The following is a 13,945-nucleotide window of genomic DNA, read 5'->3' on the forward strand; positions in this document are numbered from 1 at the left end:
TGGCAGGGGAGAGAGACAGGATTTGAAGGGAAGCAGCCTGAGTGTTTCCCACTGTCTTGGTGCTTGCATATGGGAGGAGCCCGTGAGGCGAGTGGGGAGCAGGTGTGAGGCCCATGCTATTGGAATGACTGGCCCACCAGGGCATGCTCGAAGTCCTGACAGGCCAATCCGCCCATGCTAATAATTGTTTGAGGACTTTTCCTTCGGGCACTTGTACAAACACCTTTTAAAACTCAGCTATGCTAGTTGCCTTGACCACATCCTCCGGCAGCAAATTCCACAGCTTGATTGCACGTTGAATGAAAAAAAAAATGCTTTCTCCAATTTGTTTTAAATCTTCTACCTGCTAGTTTCATGGCATGTCCCCTAGTCCTAGTACTGTTTGAAAGGGTAAATAACCTTTTCCTTATGTAGTAGGACCCCCGGCTGGCTGCACTCAGGGTGCCACGTTGCCGGGGTTCACCCAGCTGGGGGAGAAGCTTGACTTCCTTGGCCCTCGGTGTGGATATTATCCGTGGTCGATACAAGCCAGCCTCAAACCACTGCTCTTCTTTTCTGTGCTGGGTGTGCTACTGGAGGGGGCCAAAAAGACAAAGAAAAATCCGTTCACACGCTCTCTCGCGCTCTCTCTCTATGATCCTACGTCCGAGTAAAGAACAAGTCTCTGAGTCCACTTGGTGTTCAAACAAAATTTTACTTTAGATTGTAAATCAAAATCCAAGCAAGAATGGTGAATATCAAAAACATCATAAAAAAAATCAATGTAAGAAAAGCCCCAGTCCCTGCATCCCTGCCTCTCCTCCTTACAGCTCTGTGCTCCCCTGCAACAGCATCCATATCCAGCAAGCCTTCCCCTCTAAGGGTAGGGTATCCCCGTTGTAACTCCAGCGTCCAAAAGGCTGGGAAAAGGTGGAAAACCCCCTCAGTCCAAAAAAAAACTAGTCTTTCAAAGGCAAAACACATCCAGCTACCCCTTCTGGAATGTACAGAAATCTCAACTCTCTTCACCGCTTGCTTCATTTTTATTTTTTTTTATTTTTTTTTTTTTTTTAGCAAAGGCAAAAAAAAAGTGAAATCCAGTTCGTCCAGATATTGGGAGGACTCCCTTCTGTTGGGAACTGGTTCCACTCAAAGTTCAATGGGAGCAAAAGTCCTCAAAACTCCAAAATCTACTCCTTTGGTCTCCTCTTCTACAAAACAGAGAAACCCGCTGTCCTCCTGGTCAGCCCACCTGGGGGACGGCAGAGACCAAAATCACGTGCTTGGGGGATTTTTATAGTCCCCCAAAGCCTCCCACAAAAAGATGGAGATAAGTCGAAGGGAGGATCCCCAAAATGTGCCCACCCCCTACTATGTTCCTCCAACTTAATATCGCCACGATATTAAGTCAGAGGAAGTACAGAAAAGCAAAGGCAACTTAATATCGCCACGATATTAAGTCGGAGGAAGTACAGAAAAGCAATATTTTATGCATTTCTGTACACTTTTTGGGCTCCTCCAAAATTAACGCCTGCTTGGGGCAGGCATTAATTTTGAGACTAAAAATGTGGACATCAGGCACACATTTTTTTTTTTTTTTTGCATCGGGGGAATAGCTAATAGCTTCATCGACATGAATTTATATGGAATGAGCGCTATTAGCTACGTGTGCAATTGGATGCACATTTTGGACGTGCTAACCCCCGTTTTGCATTGGGGGTTATGGACACGGGTCCAAACCGTACATCCAATCGTGAGTTGAGCTGTGCGCTGTGGCCAGAGCACGATATTGCATCGGCCTGCTGGTTCTTATCCCCAGAAGTCTCTCTCTGTCCTCCCCATTCCATCACACTATTTCAATCCCTTCTTATCCCCAGCAATCACTTTCTCTCCCTTAATCCTCCTATCCTCAGCAGTTTTTTCTCTATTTATCCTCCTTATCCCCAGCAGCCATTCCCTCTTAGTCATCCTTATTCCTAGAAGTCAGATGTAATCTCTCTCATTCTCCTCTCATCCCCATTGCTCACTCTGTCTTGCTCTCTTCAATGCCCCTTCATCTTCAGCACTCAATATTTCTCTTCTCCTCTCTCCCAAGGGTCGCTTGTTCCCTGCAGTCACGCTCTCTCTCAATCACTCCTCTCATCCTGCAAGTCTCTCAATCCCCCACCCCGAGTAGTCTCTCTCAAACGCCCCAATCCCATCCCCACTGATGCTGCCTTTTTCTCTTCAGCCTGCACCATGTGCTCTGCCGTTTCCATGATGCAACCACATTCAGGTCTTCAAAGAACCGCATGAGGCTCAGAAGCAGCAGGGTCAGACCCCTGGTCTAGGGTAGGCTTGTTTATTAGGAAGAATTTGAATTTGTGTTGGAGATTTTTTGGGCCTTTTCTGGAAAATCATGTTTTGTTTTCTCCAGGTTTACTTGTAGGGCCCATGATTTACAGTAAATCTCTAACAGGTTTAGGTTCTCTTGTAGACCTTCTGGGGTGGGGGACAGAATGACCAGATCATCTGCATACAGCATATATTGTCCACAATGACTCCAACATCCTTTTTCTAGGTGGTGACTCCTAATATGGAGCCCCCAGCATTGTGTACTTGTGGTTAGGATTATTTTTCTCTATGTGCATCACTTTCCACTTGTCCACATTACATTTCATTTTCCATTTAGATACTCAGTTATCCAGTCTTGGAAGGTCCTTTTGCAGGTCCTCGCAGTCTGCTTGTCGTTTAACTTCTTTGAACAGTTTTGTGTCATCTGCAAATTTGACCACTTCACGTGTTGCTCTGTTTTCCAGATTGCTAATAAGTTAAACAATACTGGTTCTAGTACAGATCCCGAGGGCACACCACTATTTACCTTTCTCCTCTGGGACAACTGACCATTTAATTCTACTCTTGTTTTCTTATCTTTTAACCAGTTACCAATCCTCAGTAAGATATCACCTCCTAGCTCATGACTTTTTCTTTTTCTCAGGATTCTCTCATGTCGCTTGCCTCATCTTTATCCACATGGTTATTCATACCTTCAAAAGTATTCTAATAAGACAGTAAGGCGAATCTCTCTTGGCTATATCCATTCTGGCCCTTCCCCATAAAAGCATGGATAGAGCCTCACTAGGTCCGTACTAAGTTCTGTTCTTTACAAAAGGAGAGGTAGTGTAAGGGTCAGAGGAGCACACCCACTGACCCTCATCTCCCCCAAATGGGCTCCTTGCTAAAAGACAGAGACTCCTAGTGAGTGTTTGGATTCCTAGTTTGCGTTTGGAGGAAGCAGAAGTGTTTCTTTTAATTTCTGTTTCCTTTCCTTCTGATTTTGTTTTGAGGAAAGAAGAACTAGACCCTACACATTGGTGTCTAGGTCATTTCAACTTCATGGTTCATGAAACAACTACATTGGTTGCTGTTGCTGTTTAGAATTTTGTATAATGTGACTCTCTTGGTATTTAAGCTTCTGCGAGAAGGTAAGCACCAGTACCTGAAAGATATTTTACCTCCTTACATACTCTACACTCCCTCAGCCAGGATTTATTAGTGGCACCAAGGACGAGAGACCATATGAGACTGTGTATTCTCAATAGTAAATCTTATATCTTGCAATAAATTTCCAGCAGAATTACCGGTATGTTCCATACTGAATATAAGAGTTTTGTAAGGAATTAAAATATTATCTACTTGTCCAAGCCTTTGTTTAATTTTGCCGTGTTGTATTTGTACATATATTTATTTATTTAAAAATCATTTATCGCCTAAGATTAAAAAATCTTCCTAAGCGATTTACAACACAATTAAAAATACAATCAGTTACACAATTTCTTCATGAATAACAAATAAGCATTCTTTAAAATACAGATCCATTAACCTTGCTGAATAATATAGCTTTATGGATTTTATTTTAGTATGTTTTTCTGTTTTATCTGTTTTTATATTTTTTATGTACTATTTTCCTCACTTAGCACAAGTGATGTTGAAATAAGTAGGTTATAAGCAACTTTAATAAATAATATGGAGAAGAGTTAAGAAGCTGTGTGTTTTGTTTCCTTGTGGAAGAGGAACTTATTTTCCACTTTTGGATTAAGCGAAGGAAATTTCAAAACTACCCTTCTTTATTTTTTGGATTTGGTTGACTGGTCTTGTACTATGGGACTATTCTGAGCCTTTCCACCAGAGAGAGTCAGTTCCCCCACCCAAGATTTGGAAGGAAGATTGGGCATCTTTTCAATGTCCTGGAGGAGAAAAGGAGTAAAGAGGAAGAGTGTCACCCACTGGTATAGATCCTCTTCAGACATCGAGCTGATATTTTGGTAAAGAGTACCCTTCAAGTACATGAAGGGGTGAAAAGGACCAGAGGAATGTGAGTCTTTGATACCAGGACATCTGAGGTAGAAATCTCTTAAGAGGAAGCTCTGAAACTGCTCCTTAAGCAGGACGAGGTCTGGTTGGAAAAATCCATTGTTGAGAATAACTGAAATGACAGACTTGCAAGGAATAAGTTTGTGTAATGGACTATATTGAGAAAAGCCTTGTAAACAGGTATAAATTCTACTTTAACATTACCTATCAGAAAGGTTATGTTGGAACCTCATCATGAGTCATGGTGATTATTACTCTCTGCTTTAGAGATGATGAAAAGACTCGCAGGGCCTAGGAGAGTATTCCCCCCACCTGACCACCATCACCGGGGGGGGGAATCCTAGAAAACCTGGGGCTAGTGAATTGTATGAAAAGTGAAGATGGCTAGTGTGAGAAGTGGCTGATATTGAAAAACTCAGATACGATATGAAGAACGAAGGGTTTAGGTTTGATGGAATGTGGGGAATATATCACCGGTTCTAGGACTATCCTTATCCACGTCCTTTTGAATGACTGCTGTAGGAACCGATGTACTTTTTTTTTTTTTTTTGGAGGGGGGCTTTCTCTTGTCTTTTTCAATACTCCACCTCTGTGAAGAGATATTTTCTTGTCAACTGTTTATGACTGGAATTTCTGATTGCTTGCTGTGTATTGTTGTTGCCTATCAAAAAATGTGTATAAATAAAAAAAGTTATATATATAAAAAAAGTGAAGATAGCTTAAGCCTCAGGATTAACTGTGTGCCCCTGGACTCTTAAAAATAGGAACCCAGCCCAGGGGTTACACATGTTGTTCCATATGACCACTAATTTTTTTCTTAACAATTCTTCTGCAATTTTACCTGGGTTTGAGTTTGAGTTTGATCTTGAATTTTCCAGACTTCTCTACCCTGGACATTTTACTGCAGCCCTGGATTCCTGGGAAATTCTGGGAATTGCCAGCCTATGTTCATAATTGGAAAAGTAAAACTACAGACCCCAGAATACTCTGGTTGATGAGACACAAACCCAGGACTGTTTCCTGTGTCATGTGGTCACCTTATATCAGGGGTGGCCAACTCCAGTTCTTGAGCGCCACAAACAGGCCAGGTTTTCAGGATCTCCACAATGAATATGCATGAGGTAGATTTGCATGCACTGCCTCCATTGTATGCATATATATCTCTTGCATTTTCAGAGCAAACACTGTTTCCAAAATCACAGCTTCCTGTGGTTATTGATTAGTGTTCAATTACAATAATTTTCTTTTATATAAAAAAAAAGTATGTGCTAGACCTCCTTTGAATAGATTTCCTCTCTATTTCCATTAAGCATAATATTCAGTCTCCAAAGTACATCACTGGTGGACCAATAGTCAAATTCTCTGCATTGGGACAAAGTGACAAGAACCATGCCTTCCTACTTTCAGAAAAAGGCTTAAGACTTGGCTATTTCAGCAAGCCTTCCCAGACCCCAATTGAAGGACAGTAACATCTTATAAGAGTCTGCTCAATATAATGTACAATATAATGTAAATAATTAATCCTAACTGCTCGGGTATCTTACCCTATTTCTCTCCCCAGTTATTTGATCCTTGTTGTAATGTAATTTTAAGATCTTTTGCACCTGTTTATGTTCCGTTTTTTGTTCACACCCCCTTGTTATATGTAAACCGGCATGATGTGGTTTCTAATCACGAATGCCGGTATAGAAAAACTACAAATAAATAAATAAATACCTACGGGCTTTGCACCATTTTTTACGTGTCCTTTTGCTTTGAAATTTGCCATGGGTATAAAGTACGTGTGGTCACATGCACCAGCGGCATAGCCATGGGTGGGGGCCTGTGTCCCTTCATTTTCGAGTCAGGGCCCTACCCCTAGCCCCCTCTGAGTCAGCCCCTTAAAGTTGCAGGAGTTAGAGGGTCTGCAGGCACTGGAATTGCTGCCAGTGGAACTGGAAATACCCCTGCACTTGGGATAGACGTGTAGCAGTTTGAGGCCATCAAAATCTTTGTTTCCTTTTGGCGGCTAATTATTTTTCTCCCCTCTTCTTAGCCCAGGGATAGGCAACTCAGGTCTTGGAGTGCCACAGCCAGGTCTGGTTTTCAGGGCATCCACAATAAATATGCATGAGATATATTTGCCTGCACTGGAGGGAGTGGATTCCGAGACATCTCATGCACATTCATTGTGGATATTCTGAAAACCAGACCCGTTTGTGACACTCCAGGACCAGAGTCGCCTACTCCTGTTAACCCCTTAAAAGTTCAGGAAGGCCTGGCACCTTATTTACATAATTGCTCTCCAGTAGCCTAACCCTTGTATAAAGTGGGTGCCTTAAGCACAGAGGGAGGATGAAAAACAGCACAGACAGGGTAAGGAGAAGTGCCAGAAAATTAAACGGGATTTGTAGCCACTGCCATGAAGTCTCACACAGGATGATGTAAGGGATGGGGATGGGACAGAGCAGGGGGCTGGCCACAGAGTGTATCCATGTTAACCTTCAAACCCCCTCCCCCCACTCCTAAAAAAAAAATCATTTCTGGCTATGCATCTGCTTTTTCTGCAGGTAGATTTTTGCTATTCAAGTATGTTCAGAGATTTGCAAATACTTTTCCCTCTCCAATCTAAGTATAATCCGAGGACATTTCCTCTCACTGTGGCTAAACATCCTCACATTGTGGAACAATGTGCAGCACTGAAGGAGGGTATTTTTCAGACAACAGATTAATGCTATTAAAATGCTTATTTATGTAAATCACTTTGAAAATCAGGCTATATAGCCTTTGTAGATGGAATTTTCTGTGGCAGCTTACACTGCTACTTTTAGCAGTAAATGAAGATCTGTAATGTAGCAATCTGATTCGACTGAGACAGCTTTCATACTGAACACATCAGTATATGCAATACTCATATAAAAACCAATGTTGACATGGGATAGAATATCCTAATGATGTCCATATTCGGATGGCTTGTCTGGCTAAGTTTGGGACTTAGCCGGATAAACTGGGGTTTTCAAATTTGTTGTCGCGATGGAGCGCATTCTGGGGAAGGGGGAGGGTTTAAGTTAGCCAGATAACACTGAAGATAAGCATTAACTGCCTAACTTAGGCCTGGATTTATCAAAATGCACTAAATATCACATGTGATAGGAAAAGGGGTGCTTTTTATGGTAATAGGCAGTTTATCGCAAAGTGCGCTGAGAGAGAGAAAGAAAAGCCATAAAAGCCTCACACTAGATTAGGTATTTATATCTCTATGGGAAGCCCACCTAGTTACTTGAGGTGAGGTTTAGGTATTAGTGTAGGGGTTAGGGGCCACTTTGACATTCATAGTGAGACGTACGAACAGAACAGTGGTCTCTTGTTAAGATTTGAGGACCTTCTGAGTGAGGAAACTCACTCAAAGATGAGATTTATGCAATGTTCTCTCAACCTAGCTTGATGTTACCTAGGTAGAGAGTCCATCAAGCTAGGTTGAGAGAACCTCACCTCGAGTTACTAGGTGGGCTTCCCATAGAGATATAAATACCTAATCTAGTGTGAGGCCATTATGGCTAGTCTGTCTGACTGTCTCTCTCTCTTTCTCTCCCTCCCCTACGTGTCGATACAGTAAGGCCACTTTAGAGTGCGGCAGTGCCAGGCGCACTCTCGTTTGCCCCACGCACTGTTCTGATCACATACCGCTCGATACTCTATTTAAATTGCTTGCAAATGCAAGCCGCGTCTGCGAAGCGTTAGGGGAAGCGTTAGGCCCACGCAACCAATTTTACTGTATAGGCGCTTAATACAGCGCCTATACAGTATCCTGGGTGCGCTGGTACCTGTCATTTCAAATGACATTTGAAATGACAGGCACCAGGAAGTGGATCCCAACTTTAACCCATGAAAACCTAAAAACCTAAAATCCCCTCCTCCCGAAGCGGCTCGACATGTGCCAACTTACCTTTTGTTGTTTTTCAGCCCCTTCCCTTCTCTGCCATCCTCTCTGCCGTCCTCTGGAGGGGGGGCAGCCGGCGGCGAAAGCAGCTTGCAGCGGTGTGCCCCCCCCCCCCCCCCCCCCCCCCCCGTTCCCGGTTCTCCTGGCTCTTGATGATGTTCTACCAGGTACTCCAGCTCGACTTCTGGCTGACAGCTACCCCCTCCTCCCCCCCCAAGACTGCTGAGTTACAGCCTTGAAACCGAAGCGAAGCGTACTTTCCTGGGCTTGAGCGCCGTCACGCCTGCCCGTCCCTGTGCTTTCATTGGCATGAGCGCCCAAATTGATGGGCGCTCATGCCAATGAAAGCACAGGGAAGGCCGTGACGTGACAGACTGCGGGTTCCTTCCGTAGCCCAGGCCGGTGCCAGCCAAAGAAAGGGAAAGGAGACCACGGCCCACAACTGGACCCCAGATAGGCGGCAGCAGGAAATAAAAGGAGACAGCGGGCTGCCTCCAGCGCTCACGTCACCAGCGGCCAAGAAATTAAAAGAAGAGCGCAGGTGCAGCCAAGGGGGAAAAAAAAAAAGACGTCACGCCCGCCCGTCCCTGTGCTTTCATTGGCATGAGCGCCCGTCTATTTGGGCGCTCATGCCAATGAGGGGGGGTAGCTGTCAGCCAGAAGTCGAGCTGGAGAACCTGCGGGAACATCGTCGAGAGCCAGGAGAACCGGGACCTGCGCGGGGGGGACCGCTGCAAGCCGCTTTCGCCGCTGGCTGCCCCTTCTGGAGCACGGCAGAAAAGGTTGAAGGGGCTGAAAGCAACAAAAAGTAAGTTGGTAACATGTCGAGTAGCTTCGGGAGGAGGGGATTTTATGTTTTTAGGTTTCTTTTTGGGGGAAAGTTTGCCGTCTACCCTTACCCCTGCCTCTAACACAGGGGTAAGGGTAGGCAGTAAAATGAGCAGGTTAAACGCGCGGCAAAACGGCAGGGTAAAATAGCAATAGGGCGCGCGTTACTGTATGGGAGGGAATAGCTAATTTGACGGTTTACATCTCATATACATGCCGCGTGCGGAAGGGGTTACCCGGGGATTTAAAGAGGCGGTGAGGATGGGTTTAAGGGGATTGTGGATCGCAGGAAGGGCTAACGCGGCCGGAAAGTGAGTAGAAAGCGGGTTAGGAGCGGGGTAACCGCGGCTGCACTTTACTGTACTGCTAGGCTGGCTCTCCAGGAGCTTCAAAACAACTAAAACTAGCATTGGCAAAAACATCACAATGTGCAATAAAGCACTAACACTGTGAGCCCACGCCCACCCCTAACTCCTCCTCTTTTTCAGATTTGCATCGCACCATATGCTATGGTGCTGTTGCAGGCGTTAAAGGCGTTTGTGCATGCATTAATGAAAACCACTTAACGCATGCAAAAACGCCATAACGCGATTTGATAAATGACCCTGTTATGCAGCTAATTTTAGTTGTGTCACAGAGCAGTCCTAAAGTTTCTCAGGCTAACTAGGACTTTATTTGGCTGTATTCAGCAGTGCTCTGGTGAATATCTGTGACAAGTTATCTAGATAAATTTAACCAGATAACTTCGCTGCTTGCTGCAGTTTTGAATATGGACTTCAATGAAAAATAAAGCAAGTTTTCTCCTACAAAGCTTAAACCAAAAGAATTTAGACCCATAACCATTTTTTTTGTTTGTTTTTTAACCAGTTTACTAACATCTGTAGGTCCTGAGCTTTCGTTTGGCACCGCGCTTGTAAAAGTCATAAAAACCCATTGATCTGTCTAGGAGTTTTCAGAGCAGATGGACAGACTGGAACGAGATGGGATATGCAATAAATGAAAGTGTGTTTAGAAATAAAGGAGGAGAGCTGCCACCTGGGACATTACCAGAGGCTGCTCCGGTAAGCCTCGCTACTCAATTTTTCCTGTTAGCTCCGTTCCGGCTTAAGTGGGAGGAGCCTGGACTACAAATTCGCCGCGGCATTGCTGGGACGCTGCCGCCTGGGACATTACCTGAGGCTGCTCTGGTAAGCCTCACTACTGTTAGCTCTGTTCCGGCTTAAGTGGGAGGAGCCTGGACTACAAATTCGCCGCGGCATTGCTGGGACGCTGCTACCTGGGACATTACCTGAGGCTGCTCCGGTAAGCCTCACTACTCAATTTTTCCTGTTAGCTCCATTCCGGCTTAAGTGGGAGGAGCCTGGACTACAAATTCACCGCGGTAGCGGTGCGCCGCATCCGCCGGCATGCCGCCAAAGCCGCGTGCGCCAAAGGGGCGTGTGGCTTTGCCCAGCTTAGCCCGGTGAAGAACCTGGAAAGACTGACTTTTATCTTTGGTTAAATTCCGCGGCAAATAGAGACATTGCTACTTTTGAAGATACTTTGTTGTTTCGGTAAAGCAACTCACTTCGTGGCTCTCATTGGTTCGTTTGAGTTTGAGACTTTGTCTTATTATGCCACACACTAAAAGGAAAGCCCACTTTAAAGAGATTGCTTCCATGCCCACTTTAAGTATGAGTCAGCCACAAATTGAAGATTGTTTTGGAAGAGCCTCATCAACAGTACCGGGACAGGCCGCTGGAGATACTAGTTTGGAGCAGGAACTGAGTTCCGGGCAAATTGAAACATCCTTAAGTCCCGGTGCCCTGAGAGACCAGAGCCTCCAACGGGTAGGGCTGAAAAAATTATCTTTGAACATTTACCTTTATCTCCAGTACCTGGAGCCCAGAGAGGAACAGACAGGATTTTTGTTTCCTCGGAGGACCCAGGAGAAGGGAATTCCTCCTATCAAGTAGGAAAGGCTACTATGGGAAAAAGAGATGGGAATATCCAGGTTATAGTCCCTGCTGAGACACCTTTAACCTTAAAAATGTTTTCCCTTGAAAAAATAGGAACTATGATTCTTAGCATGCAGAAATCTATTAATGATTTAACGCTTAAAGTTCAAGATGTTTTAAATCAAAATAAGGAAATGTATCAGAAAGTAGAGAAATTAGAAACAGCAGTGAAAACTGCTGAAGTGAAAATTACTGAATTTGAAAAAGTTCAATTAAATCTGATCAAGTCTGAAAAGATCTGTTCAGATAAACTTGAACTATTAGAAAATCAGATGAGAAATCTGAACCTTAGAGTTCTAAATTTTCCTAAGATTCCTCTTGTCTCTCCAAATGATTTGTTTAAAAGTTATTTGATAAATGTGTTAAAATTCTCAGATACGGCTATTCCAGTATTTGCTAGGATATATTATCTACCTCAGAGGCAAGGGGAAGGAGGAAACCAGCAATTAGATCAACAAGGCGAATTAGAATTGAACTTAACTGATATATTAGAGAAATCTATTGAAGTTAATGTTTCAACTAGGGCTACCTTAATTGTTCAATTTGTATTTCTAACTGAACGAGATGCGGTATTAAGGTTATACTTTAGAAACCAAAACCAACATTTTTATGGGCAACTTCTTCGAATTTTTCCCGATATTGCCCGCGCTACACAGCTTAGGCGGAGAAAATGTCTTTCAGTGAGAGCTGAAGTTGTGGAGAGGGGGGCGAAATTCATTTTTAGCGTTCCTTGTCGATGTCTCATCCTATACCAAAATGCTAGATATGTTTTTTAATTATCCAGAACAATTAAGACAATACCTGGATTCTCACTCTTGAAATGTCCTATAGAAATAGAAAAGGGTTTAAAAATGTATTTATGATGAGGTATAACAACATAGTTTTACTTTGAGAAATTAGGTTAACCTAAATCACTGCTTGGAAATATTGTTATGTAATGACTCTTTTTCTTTGTATTCATACGAGATTAGAGAGGGGAAATATCCTTCTTGATAGTGTATCTTGTAATTATTGAAAACTTCTAAATAAAAAAAAGAAATAAAGGTAGGAGGCAGCTTGTGTTGCCTGGTTTGTGTGCCCATGAGATGTTCTGGTGTTTCCTCTTTCCCTAATGACTGGAGGAAGGTCATGGGGGGTGGGGGAAACGTACCCTGACCCTGGCCTCCGTCAGGTTGGTCCAAACAGCGATCTCCTCCCTGGTGCTCATGTCCGGGTAGCGGTTCCTCTGGAAGGTGGCCTCCAACTCCTGCAGCTGCTGGCTGGTGAAGTGCGTCCTCTGCCGGCGCTGCTTCTTCTTCAGCGAGCCATCTTCAGGATTGGAGTCGTCGGTTTGGTTCTGCTGAGACTTTTCTGTGTCTGCAAAAAAAAACCCAAAACTTCAGCGATCAGGGTCAGACCCAGCATCCCAGGCACTTCACAGCAGCATCGCTCATCTCTGAACTGTTATCCATTTTTAAGAAACCTAAAAATATTTGTACATATATTCACAACCATTTTTAAATTTGATTATTCAGAGTTAGAAAAATTATTTTTTGGCCAACGTTTCAATCATATTTTGACAGTTATAGACAAATGTTTTTGGGTGCATTTTGGCCTATGTAAAATAAGATACTTTGGATGTTATGATATTTTATTAGACCAATCAAAAGAAATCCTATATGGATATCATTGAAAATTAGCTTTCGGGACTCCCTTGGTCCCTTCTTCAGTTGTGCACTGAGAACAAGTGAAGGAGCTCTGCCATTTAGTCAGAAAGTAATACCAAAATGCAAAGGAGGTAATTTTAAAAGGAGGCCAGATAGAAAATTTCAATACATGGTGTAAAGAAAGTGGATCTGGAATCACTGGAGGCAGAGGTCGCGAACAGAGCAGTAAAAGACTCTACAGTAAGGATGGCCTACATTTGACAGTGGCAGGAAGGAAGATCCTAAGCGAGAAATGCCATTCACACATCATCAGGCATTTAAACTACAGGATAGGGGTGGCAGAAGGAGCCAATGCAACTGGAATGTCACCCCCCAAGCAATACAGGAAGTGAACGAATCAGATGAGGAGAGCTGGGGGACCAAGAGGGGATCGGCTGTGAATGTTTATGAGAAAGGAGATGGAGGGATTCAGAGCAATGTGTGTGTGTGAATAAGTGACAGAGATAGAGAGACAGAGAAGATACCAGGGATGGAAGGAGGAAGGAAGAGAGGGGATTCAGGAGGGTAAGCAGGAACAGAACCAAGGAAGAGACATCTCCCTAACCCATAATCTGGATCCTCCCTCTTCTTATCCTGGATTCTCTCCCCCGTTCCCCAGAATCTCTCACATCCCAGAAGCCAGACCCTCTCTCCCTTCCTTCCCCTATCCTGAAACATTACTTCTTCTCCAAATCTCCTCCTGCCCTCATTCCCAGTCCTGCCTCTCTCTTCTCCCACCATCCTCTAGAGATCACCCCATCTCTCTCTCCTCTCTGTCCCCGAGAACCACTTTTTCCCCACTTCTCCCCATCCCAGAGCTCTTCCCTCTCTCTCCTCCCTCTATTTCTGAGATCCTCTTCTCCTCCTCTGTTCCCTAATCCTCCTCCCCTCCTTCTCCCCGTGCCCAAGATTCACACTTCCTCTCCCTCTCCACCCATCACCCATTGTCATCTCACCTTTTCCCCTTTCCTAGTCTTTTGCCCTCTACTCCCACCACCCACAGTCTTCTGTCTCTCTTCCTCCCCTTCCCATCCATGGTCCTCTCTCCCCCCTTCCTCCCCATTCCTGAGATCCCCTCTCCCTCTCTCTTCAACCCTTATCCCTGCAGACTTCCATCTCATTCTTGCACCAACATCTGAGATCTTCCAAGCAGAACATCCCAAAAAAGAACAAAATAAACTATA

The 13,945-nt window shown here is 44.1% G+C and overlaps 1 protein-coding gene across 2 annotated transcripts in view; it reads right to left on the reverse strand.

Moving 5' to 3' along the window:
• LOC115095407 (pituitary homeobox 3) overlaps window positions 1-13,945 on the reverse strand; it is a 159,813-nt gene that overhangs the window by 15,891 nt on the left and 129,977 nt on the right. For both annotated transcript variants that reach the window (XM_029609014.1, XM_029609013.1), the window contains one exon: window positions 12,227-12,432. In XM_029609014.1, the coding sequence (XP_029464874.1) occupies window positions 12,227-12,432 (206 nt within the window). The remainder of the gene's footprint in view (window positions 1-12,226; window positions 12,433-13,945) is intronic.

The sequence above is a fragment of the Rhinatrema bivittatum genome, chromosome 7 (genome assembly GCF_901001135.1).
Source record: "Rhinatrema bivittatum chromosome 7, aRhiBiv1.1, whole genome shotgun sequence".
Classification (NCBI taxonomy): Eukaryota; Metazoa; Chordata; class Amphibia; order Gymnophiona; family Rhinatrematidae; genus Rhinatrema; species Rhinatrema bivittatum.